The 20,604-nt window shown below is 45.8% G+C and overlaps 1 protein-coding gene across 2 annotated transcripts; it reads right to left on the bottom strand.

Moving 5' to 3' along the window:
• Positions 1-3,089: 3,089 nt before the first annotated feature.
• On the bottom strand, positions 3,090-14,215 carry LOC131836598 (T-cell surface glycoprotein CD3 epsilon chain). 2 transcript variants are annotated; one of them, XM_059182161.1, is made up of 8 exons: positions 14,090-14,215; positions 13,865-13,976; positions 11,959-11,982; positions 10,361-10,378; positions 6,319-6,534; positions 5,211-5,378; positions 4,611-4,657; positions 3,090-3,725 (listed from the first exon to the last, which is right to left on the bottom strand). In XM_059182161.1, exons 2-8 carry the CDS (start codon positions 13,911-13,913, stop codon positions 3,669-3,671), a joined length of 579 nt encoding a protein of 192 aa, XP_059038144.1. In that variant the 5' UTR covers positions 13,914-13,976; positions 14,090-14,215; the 3' UTR covers positions 3,090-3,668. The 2 variants fall into 2 exon arrangements, with proteins under 2 accessions (XP_059038144.1, XP_059038153.1); XM_059182170.1 differs by lacking the exon at positions 10,361-10,378.
• Between the last annotated feature and the right edge of the window lie 6,389 nt (positions 14,216-20,604).

Raw genomic sequence — 20,604 nt, 5'->3', positions numbered from 1 at the left:
ATTAAGGATGATACTAGCCATAGGTTTTTCTTAGATGCTCTTAAACAGATTGAGGATAATGCGCTCTCTTTCTAGTTTGCTGGAAATGTTTAGTAAAAATAGTTGAGTACTGTCAAATGTTTTTCTGTATCCATTGAGATGATTGTATGGTTTTATTTCTTTAGTCGGTTAATATGATAAATTACATTGGGGATACGATCTGTTACACCGATCCTGCATTCCTAAAATAAACTGTACTTGGTCATTATGTATTATTCTTTAACATATATATTTTATATTTATTTATATATAACATTTATTTATATATAACATATTTAGATATTTATATTTTATGTTATTTATTTATATATAATATATAATAAATGCCTATTTATTATTGATGTTTATATATTTTTAAAGTAAACTCTACCGCCAACGTGGGGCTTGAACTCACAGCCCCAAGAATGAGTGTTGCATCTCCATTGACTGAGCCAGTCAAATATATATTTAAAAATATATATTTTTAAAAAATATATATTACATATATTTTATTAGATTAAATTTATTTTTATATATTATTAGATTAAATTTGTTAAAATCTACTGAAGAATTTTTGCACCTATTTGTAAGGGATATTAGTCTGCAGTTTTTTTTTTTTTAAGATTTTATTTATTTATTTGACAGACAGAGATCACAAGTAGGCAGAGAGGCAGGCAGAGAGAGGGAGAGGAGGAAGCAGGCTCCCTGCTGAGCAGAGAGCCCAATGTGGGACTCGATCCCAGGACCCTGAGATCATGACCTGAGCCAAAAGCAGAGGCCCAACCGAATGCCACCCAGGCACCCCAGTTTTTTTTTTTCTTGTAAAGATTTTGCCTGTTTAGGTATCAGGGTTGGTTATTAGGGTTCTCCAGAGAAACAGAACCAACAGGATATGTATGTAGGAGACAGAGGAGAGAGAAGGAAGGGAGGAAAGAGGAGAGAGAGAGAGAGATTTAAGGAATTACGACAGTGAACATTGGCAAGTCTGAAATCGGCAGGGTGAACTGGCAGGTTGGAGACCCAGGGATAAGCTGATGTAGCAGCTTGAGTCCAAAGGCAGTCTAGAGGCAGAGAGCTCCCTCTTCCTCAGAGGACCTCATGCTGTTTTTTTCCTGTAAGGCCTTCAACTGATTGGATGAGGCTCACCAACAAACACAATGGAGGATAACTTGCTTCACTCAAGGTCTGCGGATTTAAATGTTAATCTCAACTAAAAAGAATACATTCACAACAACATCCAGATGCATTTGGCCAAACATCTGGGCACTGTTGCTCAGCCAAATTGACACATAAAATTAACCATTACGCAAGATGAGTTTGGCCTCCACAGAATGAGCTGGAACTCCTGCCTGTTCAATTTTCTGGAAGAGTTTGTATAGAATTGGTATTATTTCTTCCTTAGATGTTTGGTAGATTTCACTAATGAAGTCTTCTTGGTCTGGGGTTTTCTTTGTGGCAAGGTTTTAAACAATAAATTCAATTTATTTAATAACCAGCAGCCTATTTATGTTACTTGTTTCGTCTTCGGTGAGTGCAGTGCCTTCTCCCCTGTCCTCAAGTTCTATCTACCCTTTCCTTCAAAGGGCCAGGTGAAGTTGCTCCGGGTACTATGTGGGCTTAATCACATCTGTTTTTCTGTTGTTTAGCCTTCTGCATAATTGGCCACTCTGCTGTAATTGCAAGCCCCCAAAAGCAAAAACCGTTTTTTGTTTGTTTGTTGGCTTGCTTGTTTTTTGTTTTTTTTTTTTTTTGGTCTCGCTTGAGCTCTTAGCACAGAGCTGGTCTGCAACAGACAGGAGGGGTGAGAAAAGCACTCACAGAAGGAGTGCCTAAGTGATTAAATACAGAACTTGTAAGCCAGAAAACCAGAATGATCCTGGTCGGCACCGGCACCAGGTAGCTGTTCAGAGTATTGGAGTTGGACAGTACTGGCTGCTTATTCCGGCTCTCTCCCTCACTCACTGTGCAACCTGGGCAGATAACTTAACCTCTCTGAGTCTCCGTAGCCTCACCTGTAAAATAAGGACAACATCTCTCTTGTCTACCATGCAGAGCTGTTGTAAGGATTAAATGAGATAACACATGGAAAATGCTGAGGTGATTTCTAGAGGCTCGTCAGGGCTCACTAGACGTTAGCTGTTACTGTTTTTCTCACCCTGAACCATACCTCCCCTTCCTGGAACATCGTCAGACGCATGTAGGACAAGAGGGCCAGCCGGCTGGTCAGCAGCTAGTGACGGGCAACATCACCATCTGCTTGTGAGCCTGTGGGGTTGAGTGCACAGCGGGCAGGAAGCACCCTCCAGCAGGGCCAGCAAACCAGCAGCCAAAAGCCCGAGGCTGAGCATGCATGGCACGTGGCAGGCTGCTAACCACGCATGGCCTTTCCGTGGCCGCCATGCGCCTAAATAGCGCTGTGGTCAGCTGGGGAGGTTTCTGGGTGCTGAGAGGGAGAAGGGGGCCCGCTGGGGCTTCTCACAGCTCTGGCCTCCGCTCTGTGCTGGAGGAGCACAGGGTCCCGGGTGGGGACCAGGCCCTGCTACCGGCTCCCACAGCCCACATCCGGGCGTGCCAAACCGCAGCCACCTTCTGGCTGCAGGCTGCTGCTTGGCAGAGGGGGAGGGAGGCTGTCAAGCCGCGCCCCTCCCTCTCCCCTCCCCACTCCCCTGGCCTGGGGCTCAGCCCCGCTTCCTCTCAGCAGCAGCTTGTGGAAATCTAAGTCCCGCCCCACAGCCTCCAAGCTTCCATCTGTCGCCCACACCTGCCTTTGAAGGCTTCTGCTTCTGTCCTCTGTTTTCTGAACTGACCACCTCATCGGAGACCAGTCAATCACTCTCTGCCATCCTTGGTGTTTTTCTCCAACAGAAGTGAGTCAGAGGACCATTTCCCCCCCTTGTCTCTCTCTCTCTTTTTTAATTTATTCCCTAACACCCTCTCGAGAGACAGTGGGAGCTAATGCTGTGAAAACAGGTAGCACTTGCTTGAGGGATCATAGCAGGGCAACTGAGGCAAAGGACATGAGGAAACAAGGCAGCCTCTGAGGGCATCCCAGAAAAGAGGGACAGCAACTCTTTCAGCCCAAATACACTTTATTTCTTTTCTCTCTCAGCTGACAGGGAGCCTAGCGTATTCATGCAAGGGCCTGCAGGGAAGACCTGGGGTAGGAAGTAAGGGGTTAGCTCTGGGCCAGGGTCTGCAAATGGGGCAGGAGCCCTGCCAGAGTTACCCAGTCCATCCCCACAAAGGGGTGCCAAAGAGAGATCTGGAAAAACAGAGAGGTAGACGGAATAGTTAGGGACAGGGGCCATGTTCTGCCCAGGGAAGGGAAAGGAGCAGGGACATCTCCCGCAGGGTAGGAAGGAACAGGTGACGGTGGGGGTGAATGACAGAAATAGTGCCCGGACCAGAGGGCAGTCCAGGTGTGGGTGCGTTATGTCTCATGGGATAATGAGGCAGAGATAGTCTAGGACTGCGTGTCAGCACAGGAGGGAGGATGGAGGAAGCTGGGGACAAGGGTGCACGGTGTGAGTTCTCCAGAAGGCAGAGGAACAATTCTCTTCTGGGGTCCAGGATTTACCCAGGGCACAGGGAGTAGCAGGCCCTGGAGAAGCCAGACCTGGGCCTGGAGGAGGCTGTGTCCTCAGGAGCCGTCAGATGCCTCTCTGATTCAGGCCGGAATACAGGTCCTGCTGGCCTTTCCGGATGGGCTGGGGTGGAACAGAGAGATTGTGGTCAGCAGGGCTGGAGGAAATAGTTCCCAAGAACGGAGGGCCCCCTGGAGATCTAGCTTTAGAGTCCCAGAAAGGACCTGGCACTAGGAGTTAGGAGGCAGGCTCAAATTCTAACCTGAGCCCCCACTGGGGCCAGATATGAACCTGTTACTTTCTGGGAGCCTCAACCTTCCCATCTCAAAAATGGGAATCTCAAGACCCCTTCAAATGCCCCAGGGCATTTGCCAGGATGAAATGAAGTCACTTATATGAAAGTGGCTATCACACGCTCAGTCAATATCTGGGAGTTTGTTCAGGTGTGAAAGTCCTGATATGTAACAACTGGTAGGGCACATACACACACCATCCCACCGAGACAATCACGGAGGTTCCCTGCATGCCAGGCATTAACTCTTTAGTTGTCATATCGAGAGGCAGTCTAGTGGGAGAGAGGCTGTGATGTCTGGCTGTGTGTGTGTGTTTTGGGAGAGGGGGGCAGGAAGCTGGGGGCTATTTACCAATGAAGAACTTTAATATTTTTACAACCCGTGTGTCTGCACCAGTGCATGGAGGGGGGACCTCAGTCCTGAATTGACCATGTTAGAGTGTGTGGATATGGTATTCCCCACACTGTATCCCCGCTAGCGGATAAGCCCCAGAAAGAGGGTGTCACCCCTCCTCCCCAACATGCCTTGGGTGTAGAAGCCACGCAGCCTTGGAAACGGCCCTGCTCTGCTTGGAAGGAGGCAGACGCAGGCACAGCATAGCTTGTCTGGGAGCCCTGAGCGAGGGGCTTCCAAGTGTCCGGCCAGCCAGATAGACTGTCCCGCTGGTCCCCTTCTCTTCTAGAAAGATCCCCTCCCCCTCTCTATCCCTTGGTACCTCATAGTCCGGATTGGGAACAGGTGGTGGCTTCTCCTTGTTTTGTCCTGCAGAGGATGGAGGGGAAGTGATTAGTTCCCCCAAGGGAACACCCATCTGGTGGCCACAAGATCCTGATTTGGGCGGGATGGCAACCCCCTTCGTTCTCTCCTCTAGGCCTCCCTTTCTCCATCTTGGCCACTTCATCTCCTGTTTCCTTTAATCCCCCATCTCTAACCACTTCCATAGTCTTTTTATCATTTTATGACTTTCCTCAGCTCAAAGTCCTTCCATGTGTCCCTATTCTATGGGTAAGGGAAGGGAACAGGCAGAAACTAAGATCCCAGAGTCTCTCTCCCCATAGACTGGGTTGGGGGGGTGGGGTGGAATCGGAATCTCATTACTCCAGAACACCCGCAGCCATCTTGTTAATGTACTTCTTGTATCTCTTTCGGGCAGGATAGAGAGAAGCAATCTGAGATGTGATCCCCTGTGTCCAGAGGTTGGTCACACAGGAAATGTTCTATGGGAGCTGCTTTGAGCTGGCTGTGGACTCGCCACCCATCCTGGCCTAGGCTGGACATCCCCTTTGGCAAGATTCTCTTTCAATTTAACTCTTACCCCTAGTCCTGCCGCCAGCGCCTTTTGCTCTCATCACGGTTGTGGCATTGGCCTTCCTATTCTTGCTCCAGTAATAGACCAGCAGAAGCAAGCCCAGAGTAATGCAGATGTCAGTGACGAGGATTGCAGCCACCGCCATCAGACTCACCTCTATGCAGTTCTTACACACTGCAGGGGACAGAGATATGGGGGAGAGGACGAGAAATCATCAAGCAAAGAAGACACAAGGATGGTAGAGACTAGCAAGGAACAAATAAAGGCGATTCTCCCTTTACTACTCACATGCTTGCCACAGCCAGAGCTGGACCTTTCAATGTTTGTAACACCAAGCAAAGAGTGAAGGTTATGGGGAGAGGCTCTGGAGTCAGACAGTCCTGGGTTCGAGTCCCAGCTCCTTCAGGCACTAGCTTCTGTTTCCCCTTGTATAAAATGGGAATAAGATAGGGGTGCCTGAGTGCTTAAGTGTCTGCCTTCAGCTCAGGTCATGATCCCGGGATCCTGGGATAGAGCTTGCTTCCCCCTCTCCCTGCCCTGTGCTCATGCTCCCTCGCTCTCAAATAAGTAAGTAAGTAAGTAAATAAATAAATAAATAAATAAAATCTTAAAAAAAAAAATGGGAATCAAATAGTACTTAAATCATGGTTGTTGAGAGGATTACATGAAAAAATTCCCTGGCACGTGTTTGGTAAAGTGCTTAAAATTAATGTTAGCTATCATTATTATGCCTTAGTTTAAGACACTATCATAGCAGCTTTGCAAATCCTTCTGCAGAACTGATCTCTGGATAAAGCACCAGATAAACCCATATTGACGTGCCGTAATTCTGGGTTCAATATAATGTAAATGACACAATCCCTTCTCTTGGAAAGCTGTCATTTTAGATCGAGTGTGGTCTGGGCTTTCCCAGTCGACTCCATGTTGGTGTTTAATCCATATTTCAGAAAACACTGATGCTGTGAGGCCCCTGAGAGTCTCAGGATTGAGTATAAGAAAAGCACAAAGATGCCAGGGGACTGTGAGGTACAGTAGGAGAAATGATTGAGAATACCCTCTTGAAATGGCCCTTTCTAGGGTGTCCCATGGTGTATGCTCTGGGGACCTATATTACCTCTTGCTTTCAGGTAGAGAGAGTTCTTCTTCAATTTGTCTGAAAAGCAGGTATAAGAACCACTGTCTTCCACTTCTGAAAATGTATGCATAGTGTACTGCCTTCCATTAGCTCCTTTTATTGCTTCACCATTTTTTTCCCATGTTATACTGTTGGTATCAACCTCCTCAGGGCATGTCAGCACTACCATAGTTCCAGAGATGGAGACTTTATAACCTGGGAAACAGGAGAGAAGAAAAGAGAAATTGGAGAGAGAAACTAGTAAAATTTTGGCAAAGGCAGATTAGGAACAGAAGAACCAACCAGATGCAGAAGGTCATCTGTCGTCCAGGTCGGAGATAGTCTTGTCAAAGGGGAGCTCTGCTGGCTAGGACATATGAAAGAGGGGCTCTGAAGGAGAAGAGGAAGCAGAGAACCTTTGGAAGGTGACTTCAGAGTTTAGGCATGGACCTGGGGGCTTGGGAAGGGGAGGAGGGAAGTAAAGGAAAGCCTAGAAAAGTCCATTTGAGAATATTTCCCAAATAGGAATTAGAAGGACCTCAGTTCTTGGGGATAATCTCTCCCAACCAATTCCTTCTCCTTCGTCCACTCAACAGCACCCTCAGGGCCTACATGAAAGACAGAGAAACTTCGATTTCTCTGGAGGTGAACCTGTTGATTCACCTGAACGTGAGAAAAGGAAAGCACTGTAAGAAAATAACCTTGGCTTAAGTTTAAATTGTAGATAAAAATTTTAAAGTGGGACTAGACATTATCCCCAAGAACCTCCCAAGAAGGCCCATCCTTTGCGGAGCCCCAAGCCTTGAAGGTGAGGTATGCTCATTGAGGCTGTCGAGTTTCATCACATCGAAAGTGCACCAGCATGTGCCCCTTGATCCCAGTCTGTTGAAGCTCAGAAAGTCTTAGAAGCCTGAAGTTGAAAAATTCTAGAAGTCTTCAAGCTCAGCCTCTTACATGAGCAAGAACTGTATTCTGGGTAGACATGAAAGGGTCTTCTCAGAGATAAAGACCTTCACTCACCTTTGCAAGATCTTTGAGCCACTGATTCTTGGCCTTACCTATTTTTCACCATTTGGAAATTCTCGCTGATAATCAAGAGAATCCCTCATAGTGGAGATCAAACACCCTTCTCTTTATTTTACACCACTTTTCTTTTACTGCCCTTGAATTAGGTAAAGGACTGTACTCATTTGAAGGGAATGGCTCTTCCAATAAAAACTGGCTTTATGTTGAACCATCTCCTACATATAATCAACTCTTGATTATTTTGGTTAGAGGGAGGCACTTTTGGTGTGGACAACTGAAATCCACTAGTATAATTTAGGGACCCAGGCACATTCCCCAGAGCAGGCACTGTTGTCCTGGGAGGTGTGGCTGGGGTGCATCCTTGTTTTCTGGAAGACTTGTGGCCAGGACACAGGGTGGCACTAGACATGCTGAGGCCTGGATGTGGCAGCTGGAAGACAGGAGAGGTGGTGATGCTCAGAGACAGCGCTCTCCCCGTTGGGAGCTTTTCGCTACAGAATGCTGTTGCGAACAGAGCACTGGACTGCATCCAAAGCCCTGTGTTTGGATCCCAGATCTGCCTTAGGCTGTGTGTCTGAGGACAAGTCACTGAATTTCTCTGAGCCTCAGTTTATTCATCTGGGAAATGGAGATGAAACACCCACCTCACAGGATATTTGCAAGTATGAGATGGATTATGCTGGCAAAAATGAATGGTACAGGGGCACCTGGGTGGCTCAGCTGGTTGAGCCACTGCCTTTGGCTCAGGTCATGGTCCCAGAGTCCTGGGATCGAGTCCCACATGGGGCTTCCTCTACTCTGCGGGGAGCCTGCTTCTCCTTCTCCCTTAGCCTTTCCCTCTCCTTGTATTCTCTCTTTCTCTGTCAAATAAATAAATAAAATCTTAAAAAAAAATGAATGGTACATAGCAGATGCTTAAAGAAAAATGTCAGTTACTTTCTTCCTTTCCTTCTTGGAGTCCTGCTATGATGGAGAACAGAACTGAGTTCTGACCCAATTGCTCAGGCCCCTTTCTGGCTGAGATCACACGGGATGGTAAACAAGTCATTCTTCAGATTTATCTATCTGCTAATAATTGGGGGTTGAGTATAACGACATAGGTAGTTGATATTATTTTGACTTAGAAATAATTTTCAATACTGCTATTTCTTGGTGATGTTAAAGAAGCCAGAAATAATAAATAAAACCATTTAAAAGTAAATAGACGGGGTGCTTGGGTGGCTCAGTGGATTAAAGCCTCTGCCTTTGGTTCAGGTCATGATCCCAGGATCCTGGGATTGAGCCCTGCATTGGGCTCTCTGCTTAGCGGGGGGCCTGCTTCCTCTTCTCTCTCTCTCTGCCTGCCTCTCTGCCTACTTGTGATCTCTGTCTGTCAAACAAATAAATGAAATCTTTTTTTTTTTTTAAAAAGTAAATAGACATTTCACTCTGCTTGGTGTGTTTGTTTGAAAAAGAAATGCAAAGAATGCAAAGAAAATTGCTCAGGAATTTTATCAGCACAGAATTTGGTAGCGAAGCTTAGACATATATGTTCAGATGAGGGCCTGGATGTCTGTGCCTAGAAGTAGTTTGAAATCTCACAAAGACTTGATACACATCCAGAGACAGAGATTCATGATGGTTAAGAAAATGAACTTCAGGAGCACCTGGGTGGCTCAGTGGGTTAAAGCCTCTGCCTTCAGCTCAGGTCATGATCCCAGAGTCCTGGGATGGAGCCCCACATCGGGCTCTCTGCTCAGCAGAGAGCCTGCTTCCCCCTCTTTCTCTGCCTGCCTCTCTGCCTACCTGTGATCTCTCTCTCTCTGTGTCAAATAAATAAATAAAATCTAAAAAAAAGAAAATGAACTTCAGTATCAACTAAATCTGCGTTTATATTTATCTCGGTGTTTAGACTATTTATTTCTAAACCTTGGTTTCCTTGTCTGTAATATAGGGACATTAGGAGAATTAAATGAGAAATTTCAGGTAAAATATTCAGGGCAATAAATACCTAGAATATGCATGCTTAATAAACTCTACTGCTTATTACCTAGTCGGCATGCTTCCCATATAATAATAATGAAAATTCACCCATTGCTTCTCTATGTCAGATCATGTTCTAAGTGAATCGCTTACTCCATCCTTAACACAACCTTACAAACTAGGTGTCATTATCATTTCCATTTTATACACAGTGATGTTATAGCACAGAAGAGTGAAGTAAATTATTCAGATACTCAACGAATAAGAAGTTGATCCAGGATTCAAGTACGGCTGTCTAGCTTCTTAACCTTACACTACACAGCCTTAGCTCCTCTGCCTAAAATATCCTTCTTTCTAAAATACAAGTTCATCCTTTATTATTATTACTTAGAGAGAGATAGAAAGAGAGAGTGCATGTAAGCAGGGAGGGACCCTGATATAGGCCTCGATCTCATGACCCTGGAGTCATGGCCCAAGTTGAAATCAAGAGTCAGACACTTAACTGACTAAGCCACTACAGCATCCCAAAGCTTATCCTTTAACACTCAGCTCAAGAATAACCTGTGGGGAGGCTTTCCCAGCCCTCCTCCGAAGAGCTGTCCACTGCTATTTTTATAGCTTGTTTTACCTGTGTCACAGCACACAACACACTGTGTTATCGGTTATTTGTCTCTTGCACAAGACCATCAGCTTCTTGAAGAAAGGGAATTAGTGATCACTTACTCATTCAAAAAATGTTTTCTGGGCACCTACTATGTGCCAGGCCCTGGGCCAGGTAAATAAGAAGCCATCTGTGCCCTCAATGAACTCGTGATTTGCACGAAAATTCAGTGGTGAACTCCCACTCACACCCACATTTGTTTTCTTCCCTGAAAGCATGCTCAGGGATCCATGATAGAGACAGACATAGGCACATTTCATACAGATCCTACCGATAGACAATTGTATTTTTCCTCTGGTAGTTCTGGTTCTCAGTGTTTATTACTATGATTGTCCTCCATACCATTTTGTTCCACATTTGAAAAGGGATGGTGTAGAGTGAAAATCCTCTTACCGGAAGTTCTCTCTGTATCTTAAAAGGAAATGATAAGTCACTATTAGCTACACTTGTGTCAGCTCTTGAGACCAGATCCTGCTCCCTTGGGTTAGAACCTTCTGAAACTAATGCAACATTGTGCAGAAAAAAGACTGCATTGTGGCACTGGATCAGCCTGTCAGCAATGTTTATGACAGGTGAAATGATTATGGACAAGTTTATATTAACTTTCAAATTCTCTTACAGTATTAAAATGTGATTTTTTGGGGAGCCTGGCTGGCTCGGTTGAAAGAATGTGGGACTCTTGATCTTGGGGTTGTAAGTTTGAGCCCCACATTGGGTGTGGAGGTTTCTTTAAAAAAAGTCTTGGGGTGCCTCTGTGGCTCAGTGGGTTAAGCCTCTGCCTTCGGCTCGGGTCATAATCTCAGAGTCCTGCGATCGAGCCCCGCATCGGGTTCTTTGCTCAGGCAGGGAGCCTGCTTCCTCCACTTTCTCTGCCTGCCTCTCTGCCTACTTGTGATCTCTGTCTGTCAAATAAATAAATAAAATCTTAAGAAAAAAAATCTTAAAAAATTAGAAAAAATGAAATGTAATTTTCTAAATTAACAAAAAAAGAGGAAAATAATGGATCTTCAAATTCCTCCCAGCTGTACAGGAAAAGCCATTTGGGGCCCTACACCCTACCTTAAACAAATAATGGCAATTTACAAAAATGGATCCTAAGTAGTAATTTTGCAATATCAATGATTGCATCATACACCTTAAACTTACATTGTGTTATATGTCAATTACATCTCAATAAACCCAGGGAAACAAGAAGATACTTATTGCATGTAAAGCAATGATGAAGAAAAATCAATTCTAATTGGCAGAAGCATGCAGAAGAGATTAGTTACCCTGAAACACACAAGTGCTCTCGACATAAGGTAGCATTAAAGCATGCTGCAGGATAAAAAAGGAAAAAAAAAAAGGATTCTAAAAACATTGCCAGTGGGGCAGTGTCACAGTGTGTAGACGGGCCCGGTAGCCACCTTTAAACACAAAACTGGGTCACTCAGCTCAGAGGAGCTGATTGAGCAGAAAGCCTTCCAATGTTGGGACACTCCTGCCTCTACCTCTCTGATCGGGAAGTCTATCTAGGCCAGGCGTACTCACACTTGTGTGCACATACGAATGTACATGCACACACATCCAGAGCATTTGGACATGTGACTCTAAAAGGTACACCTAGATGATGCCCCAGAGGCTTAGTTCCCACGTCCCCACGCATATGTTTATTCCCTCTACAAAAGCCCACATCAAATACGAAATGCAAACAAAAGAAATTTTTGGCACATTCAACTCAACAGTCTCGATTTTTTTCCTTTTGAATGGTTAAGACTTGTATTTCCTGTGATCTCCATTGCTTATCCTCTTCTGGGCTGGAACTGTATCTCTAGACTGATCGGGAAAAGGCAAAAGAGAACATGAAACTCCTTTTACGGGTGTCTGGAGAAGCTGTGTGTGTGTGTGTGTGTGTGTGTGTGTGTGTGGAGGGTGGTCTTAGAGAAAGCTCCGTTCATAAAAACAAAGAATGCCAGGTTGATTTCATAACAAGGAAAGAAAGCGTATCTTACCTTCTTCCTGCCCCCAAGCTCCAACTAGAAAATTAAAAAAAAAAAAAAAAAAGGAGTTAGTAAACGTTGTGGGCCCCTGAAATTCCAAGCAGAGAAAGTGATGTGGTTTGGTCTCACCGTTTCTGAACAGCTAGAGTCATTCCCAACCATCCCCTGATCATACTCATTCCTGTACCCCAGGTAAGTGACATGTACTGCCAGGTACGGACCAGGGGTTCCCAATCAGCTGGGACAAAACAAAACAAAGAAGCATCTAGCATTAAACACGAACACTCAATATCTGACACACAGGAGTTAGAAAAAGGTAAGGCTACTTTTTGAGCCACTGGAGAAACAGCAAAAGAATTTTGCAGCCAAGCTTCCATTTTGAAAATCAGACTGTGGAAGAAAAACAAGCTCTCAGTTAGGCACACACGTTGAGATTCTCACTCTGTCTCAGGCTCCGGTTGGCCTGATTGTTCAGTTTTTCCATTTGTTTTCTGCTTGACTCAGAGACGAAGATATCTGATATTCCCCTTACTCATCAAGTAGAGCCTGTGTGTGGAAAAGCCTGGGCTCCTCACTCAGCAATAACTTGGATTCATTGTGATGACCAGTTTCCCTGATGTGGCCTCGAAGTTTTCCGTATACCTGGACCTCCCTTTTACCAACAGCCTCTACATGGAGTGAGGCCCCTCTTCCCGCCCAGCGCCCATCCATTTCCAGAGCAGAGGGGGCACACCTCATGATGCCAGATCTTGAGGGGTGCTTGGGACTTTGATGTCCGGTCTCTCTCTACCTTCCCCACCCCCTCCACCCTGGGAAAGCAGAGTTGATGTTATAAGCCTCTAAGAAAATGCCTGACCACTCCCTGCAGGGGTCACATTCTGCCCCTTGACAAGCTCAGAATGTTTTCCTTGGACCAGTTGCAGATGGAGAAACCCAAGAGCTTGTTATCAATGGGAGTTGTAAGCCCCATCATTCCAGTCCTGCTGAGGTAGAAGTTGCAGGATGCTGGGAGATGTGTGTGAGGCTTCCCTCCTGGGATGCACAGCCAGGCAGTTAGTGGAGACATCGGGGCCCTGGCTCTGACAAAGGAGCCCCAGCAACGGGAGGGTCGCCTTGTCTAAGCTGCTGAAATAAAACCTGAGCCATTTCAGACCATGTAGCCACGTGTAGACAGCCGGTGCTGTTCCCCGGGTCAGCTTTTGCCCTTACTAGCTGTGTGGCTTTAAACAAGTTATTTACTATCTTTGTGTGTCAGTTTCTTTGTCTGTGAAGTAAGGGATGGAACGTTTACCTTCCAAGATGGAGGTAAGAATTCAATTAGTTGACACATGCAAAGAATTTTTTTCTTTATACAATCTCTGGCACTTAATAAACGGCAACTTTTAAAAAAATCTTTTCTCCTATGGGTTGTGGAATTGCTTTTGGTTATTTATCAACTTATACTCTCTCTTGCTTCAAAAGGACTAAATTAATTGAAAGCTCTTGGTCATCAGAAAGGGACTGAGGGTTCCGAGGCGTGTATAGTCTCAGGGATCAAGGATTCCCCTGCACGGTTCCAGTCCAACTATCTGCTCTCCTTACAAGGAGGGGTGGAGATTAGCTCTTCTAATCTCTTTTATGTCAGTTCTTAAAGCCTGGGTCATTCACTGATGAACGAACTTGTTCTTGGACGCAGAGAGACTTCTCTGCTTTCAAAAGCTATGATCCCAAATGTTTTTCTTTGCTCCCTGAAGACCCTCCTGTGCATCTTTCTCATTAGCCTGCAGTCTTAGATCCCAGAGCCCTAATGTCACACAAAACATTCCTTATATCTTCTGGTAAATGAGCCTCTGTGGGACCACCGGGCAGCATCAAGGTCGGCTGTGAGCCTTCCCACAGTCTGGAAAAATACCACCCTTTCTCCTTTCATCCTACTCACCTAATAAGAGACAGAGTCCCAGAATTCTCCAGAGGTTCCCCGGCTGCATCCTTCTCTCACTCGACGGATCCTTGCTCTACCTAAGATGGCGGAGGCCGGCGGCTTATTACTTCTGAAAAAGAAACCAGAGAGGACTTTCCCAAAACCCCTGCTGAAGGTGAGGACCCTGAGGTCATTGTTCCCAACACCGGGATGAAAAAGGGGACCCGTTAGAGGGAGACTCACCATTTTCCGAAGCAGGCGCCTAAGGCTGGGAGGGGAGGCAAGGTTCTGAACCCCACACAGGAAGTGTGGAGGGGCCTCTGGGCCTGTAGGGTTCTACGTCACTTGGAAACGTTCGAGGCAGAGGCAGCCACCTGGGTTGGCTGGGGAGCGATGGGCCCCATATCTTCCCATAGCACAAAAGCGACGGGGCTGTGACAAGACCTGGAGGGAGGATGAGAAATACCTGCAGTTTCACCGTGCGGAGCCTGGCGCGGTGCTAATGCCATGGCTGGGACTCCCTTTGCCAATATCCCACCCCCCAAAGAAATTGCGACAAGGAGGGGGAGCACTGAATATTTGCTTTTTTTTTTTCTTTTTTATTTATTCATTTGAGAGACAGAGAGACAGACACAGAATGCACAAGCAGGGGAGAGACAGAGGGAGAAGCAGACTCCCCACTGGCCAGGGACCCCCGACACGGGACTGAGTTCCAGGACCCTGAGGTCATGACCTGAGTCGAAGGCAGATGCTCAACCATCTGAGCCACCCAGGCACCCGGATATTTGTTTGTTTGTTTAAAAGATTTTATTTTATTTATTTTTTAAAAGATCTTATTGATTTATTTGAGAGAGTGAAAGGGTGTGAGAAGGCAAGCATGAGCAGGGGAGAGATGCAAAGGGAGAGGGAGAAACAGACTCTCCGCTGAGCAGGAAGCCCACCTCTGGGCTCTAAACCAGGACGCCAGAGCCAGACCTAGACCTGAGCCAAAGGCAGATGCTTAACTGACTGAGCCACCCACGTGCCCCTAAAGATCTTATTTTTAAGTAGTCTCTACACACAATGTGGGGCCTGAACATACAGCCCTGATACCAAGATTTGCCGGCTCCATGGACTGAGCCGGACGGGCGCCCCCTGGCTGTCTTTGTGGTGTGCGCATCATGGAATGGCAAGGTGCAGATGTCTCATTAACAAAGCCCATTGACTTGAAAATACACATTGGCTTAAAACCATGAGATCCCCCCCGCCCTTTCTGGCCTATAATATTTACAAAAATATACATTCCTTTTTACAAAAATATTTTAAAACACAACATTCAGTGTTGGAAAGGGTAAAAGGTGACAGCCTCAAAATCTGGTGATTTCAGTGTATATTGATACAGCCTTTCTTTATTTTTTTTTCTAAGATTTTATTTATTTATTTGACAGACAGAGATCACAAGTAGGCAGAGAGGCAGGCAGAGAGAGAGGGGGAAGCAGGCTCCCTGCTGAGCAGAGAGCCTGATCCGAGGCTTGATCCCAGGACCCTGAGATCGTGACCTGAGCTGAAGGCAGAGGCTTAACCCGCTGAGCCACCCAGGCGCCAATAATTTCTCATTATTTTAAGTACCCTCCCACTTTGCAAACTATTTTAAGTTCTACTGGATCCAATGTCAGGTGCATTCCTACAGGTGCTGTGGGAATGATAAAGGAGTGACTAAAACAGTTTGAGGGGCCGAGAAGTTCTCCTTGAGAAACTGACACCCAAGTAGAAATCCGACGGCCGGAAGAGGAGTGAACCAGGTTGAGTGAGGACGGCTAATACATTCCAGGCAGAGCCAGGCGTGTTTGAAGCCCAGGTTAGGAAGACAGGCCCATTTGAGAAAGTACGAGTCCAGAAGGGCGCTAACAGAGAGAGTGAGGTAGGAAACTCCACAAGCGCCAGGCAGGGAGAAATTGTGAGCCATGTTAACAATTCTCAAGGGTTATTCTAAATGCAGTGGGAAACAATGGAGAGGTTTAGAACAGGAGAAGGATAGTATCGAATTCTTTAAATTAAAAACATCTGGGGCGCCTGGATCACTCAGTTGTTAAGTGTCTGCCTTTGGCTTAGGTCATGATCCCAGAGTCCTGGAATCGAGCCCCGCATGGGGCTCCCTGCTCTGGGAAGCCTGCTTCTCCCTCTCCCACTCCCCCTGCTTGTGTTCCCTCTCACTGTGTGCCTCTGTCAAATAAACAGTAAAATCTTAAGAAAAAAAACAAAATATTTAAGTGAACAAAGATTTTAATGACAGAAGCGCACAGAAGGGGACATAACGACCAGTCTCCTGCCCCTCCTCGCCTCAGCCCTGTTCCTCTCCCGAGAGAAAACCACTTTTAGCTTCGTGCACTGGTTTCTTCTGGTGGTTCCCTTCTTTTCTCTGAACACACACTGCCACCGTTCGGGTTCTCTGGGAAGCAAATTTTGAAGATTTGTGTGTAGGAGGCTTACCGAGGGGATGCAGGGGCAGGAAGCAGGATTGGGGGCTGCGGGGTGGGGGGAAGGTGAACTAAGTCAGGGTAGCAGCAGAGAGCTCGGCCAATCCCACAGAGAGCTCTCAGCCTGGGATGACCTCCCAGGATGGTCTGGAATTGAGGCAATGGGCACATCATCTAGTCGTGGATATGAATCATTCTCAGGAAGGGGGTAAGGACTTGGGCAAGGCAGCAGCTTCTGTTGAGAACTGCTGAGCTGTGAAAGAGCTCAGCTGAGAGCCCCCGGGGGACACAAGGCCCCAGAAGCAGTGAGCAGTCCTCAAGGGAGAGCCTGGACAGCACCACGGAGCACCCACACAGTTCACCCCTTGCCCTGCCCTGGCCCACTTGCTGTTCAATCATTTCACCCTATCCTTAAACAGCTTTCATAGGACCCTGCTTGAAGAAGAAGTATCTTCTTCTCCCAGGGACGCTTGTCTATAAATGGGAAGTTAATGGGGCTCGTTAGGGTTCCACTATACGGCGGTTCTGGAGCCCTCTTTATCACCCATTCCAGAGTGCTCCCAGCCTCAGCTAGCACTTCTGCTAACCTAGGGGAAGACGTAGCTTGAGGAGTCTGAGCCCCAAGAGCCTGGTGACCTGGCCTTCTCAGGCTGTGAACCCAGGGGTTTTGTATGAGGTCTCCCTGCTCCCTACAGCCCTGACTCCTCCTGATGATAAGGAAAGATTCCTTCTGCTGGGACAGTGAATCTTCTTTAAAAAATTTTTTTAAAAATTTTATTTATTTATTTGACAGAGAGAGCAAGAGAGCACAAGCAAAGGGAGACGTAGAGGGAGAGGGAGAACTGCTCAACAGGGAGCCCGATATGGGGCTTGATCCCAGCACCCTGGGATCATGACCTGAGCCGAAGGCAGATGCTTAACAAGCTGAGACACCCAGGCGTCTCTCACATTTTTTTTTTTTTTTTAAAGTAAGTGCTACGCCCAATGTGGGGCTTGGACTGAAAACCCAATCCCAAGATTAAGAGTCATATGCTCTACTGAGTGAATCTTTTTTTTTTTTTTTTTTTGGTCTCAGGATCTCTTGGCCATGATAGTGAGCAGGTGTAGCTTAATTCAATAGAACTCTTGCTGTGTAATGCTGGTGGAAGCATTCTGCTTCTGGAAACCATGACCTCTAGAAACTCAGAGTCTAGAGTTATGGGGACAGGAAGGATGCATTTCCTGAATGGTTCCCTGGGAGTAACGGTAAGCGTGGATGCTCCTACTAACAACTCTTAGTTTCTGGATGCATGTGTTATACTTCTAAAGGACACAGTACTGCATTCTAATCATTGATCTAAAATGTATACACATAGTGCTCCAGACTGCAGGGTGTCATCTCTGAGCTGATACCTTACCTATGTTGTCAAAAGGTTTTTCCATTGATCCACCAGCTGGCCGCTCCAGGAAGGTGAGGGATATGATAGTACCAGTGCATCCCATGGTGACATGTCCATATACTTTAGTTATAAAGTGGGTCCTGTGGTCCCTAGTGATGCTATGTAAGATCTAGAGCTGATGTGACAGTATGTGAACTCTCTGATAGTAGCTTTTGCAGGCAAGAAACTCAAAACTCAAACCCACGCCCAGAATATGTATCAATTCCTATGAAATGAATCAAGCCCCTTCCAGGTCTGATTTGGAGGGGACGTAATGTAATTAACTTGCCAAGAAGTGGCTGATGGGTTTCCTGGAGAGGTGGTCCCAAACCAGAGCCTCAGCGTTGGACTGTTTTGGCAGCAATTGTGGCTAGATCAGCCCCAGTGAGAGGGAGCGCCTACTGTTGTATCCAGGTGTAACCTCCACCATTGTTCCCATTGACTACATTTATAACCTCATTGTCCCTGTTTTGGGATGGCTAAGGTCAGAGGCTAGTTGACTCTAGCTGGCTTAGTCATTGTCTTCTACTTGGTGTTGTAGTGTCTCTTCCATGATGGATGTCCTCTGGTGGGTGTTCTTTGACACAAAAACCTTCACATTTTATGATTCCCATAGGTCTGTATACACACACCTCTTCTCCATACTTCCTTGCCCCCAAGCTTCTAATCTTACTCATTCAAGGGGCCATGACCAATACATTAAGCCATTTACCACTGTCCATGAATCTATGTTCTAACCCCAGGCCACTTCTCTTTCCACTGAAAGGGATGAGTATGTACAGTGCCAGAAGCTCTGCTTTTGGTGATGATTTACCCTCACTACTGTCTCTTAGGGCACTTCTGAGTGCATTCAGGGCTGCAACAATTCATTCGAGCTTGCACCCCATACGGAGCTGACTGACATCTGCCCTACCCCACTGTTCCTCTTTCAGCTGTTTCCCGGGTACCATTGGAATTCCGCAGAAAAGAGAGTGCCTGAAATCCTCAACCTCTTCATACAATGCTTTTCCCCATACCTCTAATCTTGCAGAAAGTTTGGTTCCTCTTCTCTCTCCTTCCTCAGGACACTTCTTTTCTTGCTTTTGCTCCAAATGTCCTTATCTCCTGGAGGACAAGAATAAAAAGTTTGGCTCCTTGTTCTTCATCGTCTCTTCTGGCCCATTGAATTTCCACTCTCCAGCACAAACAGAAAACCCTTGTGCAGATGCTGTTGGTGTCTAATGCCACATCCCCTTAGCACATCTATGACTGCAGGCGTCCCTCTGTGGTCACTTCTGATGCTCACTGATGTCCCATCCTGAAAGCCTGTGTGGGCAGGCACAGTTCTGAATGGGCAGAAGAGACTTACTGCTCCCAGAAGCAGCCCTGAACTAATGGGAGAGGAGATAGTGGATTATGACCTAACCTATCTTTCAGAAGATTGATTCCTTTCTGAAAGGCATTCTACATGGTTCCTCAGAGGATCTCCTAAGATACTTTGAGTGACAGGTGCCCAGAGTAGTAACCAGCTTAGGGAAACACTCTTCATCTGCTCTTTCCTTTCTTGTCTTCCTCTCCCTGCAAACTCATTTTGGCTTGATTGGATCAATTCTGTAATAAACAGCCAGTTCTTAAGTCCTGCCTCTGGCTTTCTCCCCTTCCTCTTTTGAGGTTTTGCCAACCTACCTCTCCAGCATTCATTCACATTCACTAGTGACTTAAGCACCTGGTTTGTACCTTTTCTCTCTGCCTTCAACATTTGAATTATACCCAAGGGGCCATCATCCTTCTCACTCTGGCTTCACACATTCTTGACTTACCTTGATTCTCTGGCCTTTATCTCCACCCCACTTCAAGTCCTCCCCAAGACACACTTGTGATTTCTTGACATCTGGAATCTCAAATTTTCTAGCTTCTTATTTTTTCTTTGTACTGTTTGCAAAATATTCCATTGACTAGAGGATTTATTTAACCAGTGATTTATTTAACCAGTCCTCTCCTGGTGGTCGTTTAGGTTGTAGATACCTTTTATTGTTATTATTTCAAATAACGCTGCAAGAAATTCATGTGCGCATATCTCTCAGCAAGTATATCTGTAGAATAGGCTCCAAGAAGAGAGGTCACTGGACCAAAGGATGTGTGCTGCTAAATTTTGACAGATATTTTCAAATTGCCCTCCCCCAAATTATAAGAATGTTATTTTTCATCATATTTTTGTTAATGCTTGGACTTTCTCTATTTTTTAATTAAAAAAAAGATTTTATTTATTTATTTGACAGAGAGAGACACAATGAGAACAGGAACAAAAGCAGGGCAGAGGGAGAGGGAGCAGCAGGCTTTCCATCAAGCAGGGAGCCCCACACAGGGCTCGATCCCAGGACCCTGGGATTATGACCCGAGCTGAAGGCAGATGCTTAATGACTGAACCACCCAGGTGCTCTGAACTTTTTCTCTCTTAAAAATTTTATTTATATTTTAATAATGAATCTATATTTTTAATCTAAATAACACAACAAATTAGTACTGAAAGACTCATGATGGAAACCAATAATCTCTTGCCTGCCTCTTCCACCCCTTAAACCATTTGGAGATTCTTGTATACGGTGTAAACTATGAATTTATCATTCCTCCACAACTGTCCACTCTTCAGCAAATGTTGCCTAAAATACTGAGGTCTGTTTCTTTGAGTTCGCATTTCCTTGTGAAGGCTCCCATGTCACACAAAACTTAAATAAATCTGTAGGATTTTTCTCCTGTTCATCTGTCTTTGTCAGTTTTATTTTCAGACTCAGCCAGGAACTGTCAGGAGCTTTCCCTCATCTACACTCTGTTGTAGGAACCAAGGGGAAGAATTTTAGGCTATCGCTGGAGCTTGCAAATTACCATGATGGACAGCTTTGGATTT

The sequence above is a fragment of the Mustela lutreola genome, chromosome 1 (assembly GCF_030435805.1).
Source record: "Mustela lutreola isolate mMusLut2 chromosome 1, mMusLut2.pri, whole genome shotgun sequence".
In the NCBI taxonomy this organism is placed as follows: domain Eukaryota; kingdom Metazoa; phylum Chordata; class Mammalia; order Carnivora; family Mustelidae; genus Mustela; species Mustela lutreola.
This window is presented reverse-complemented; position numbering and strand designations above follow the sequence as displayed.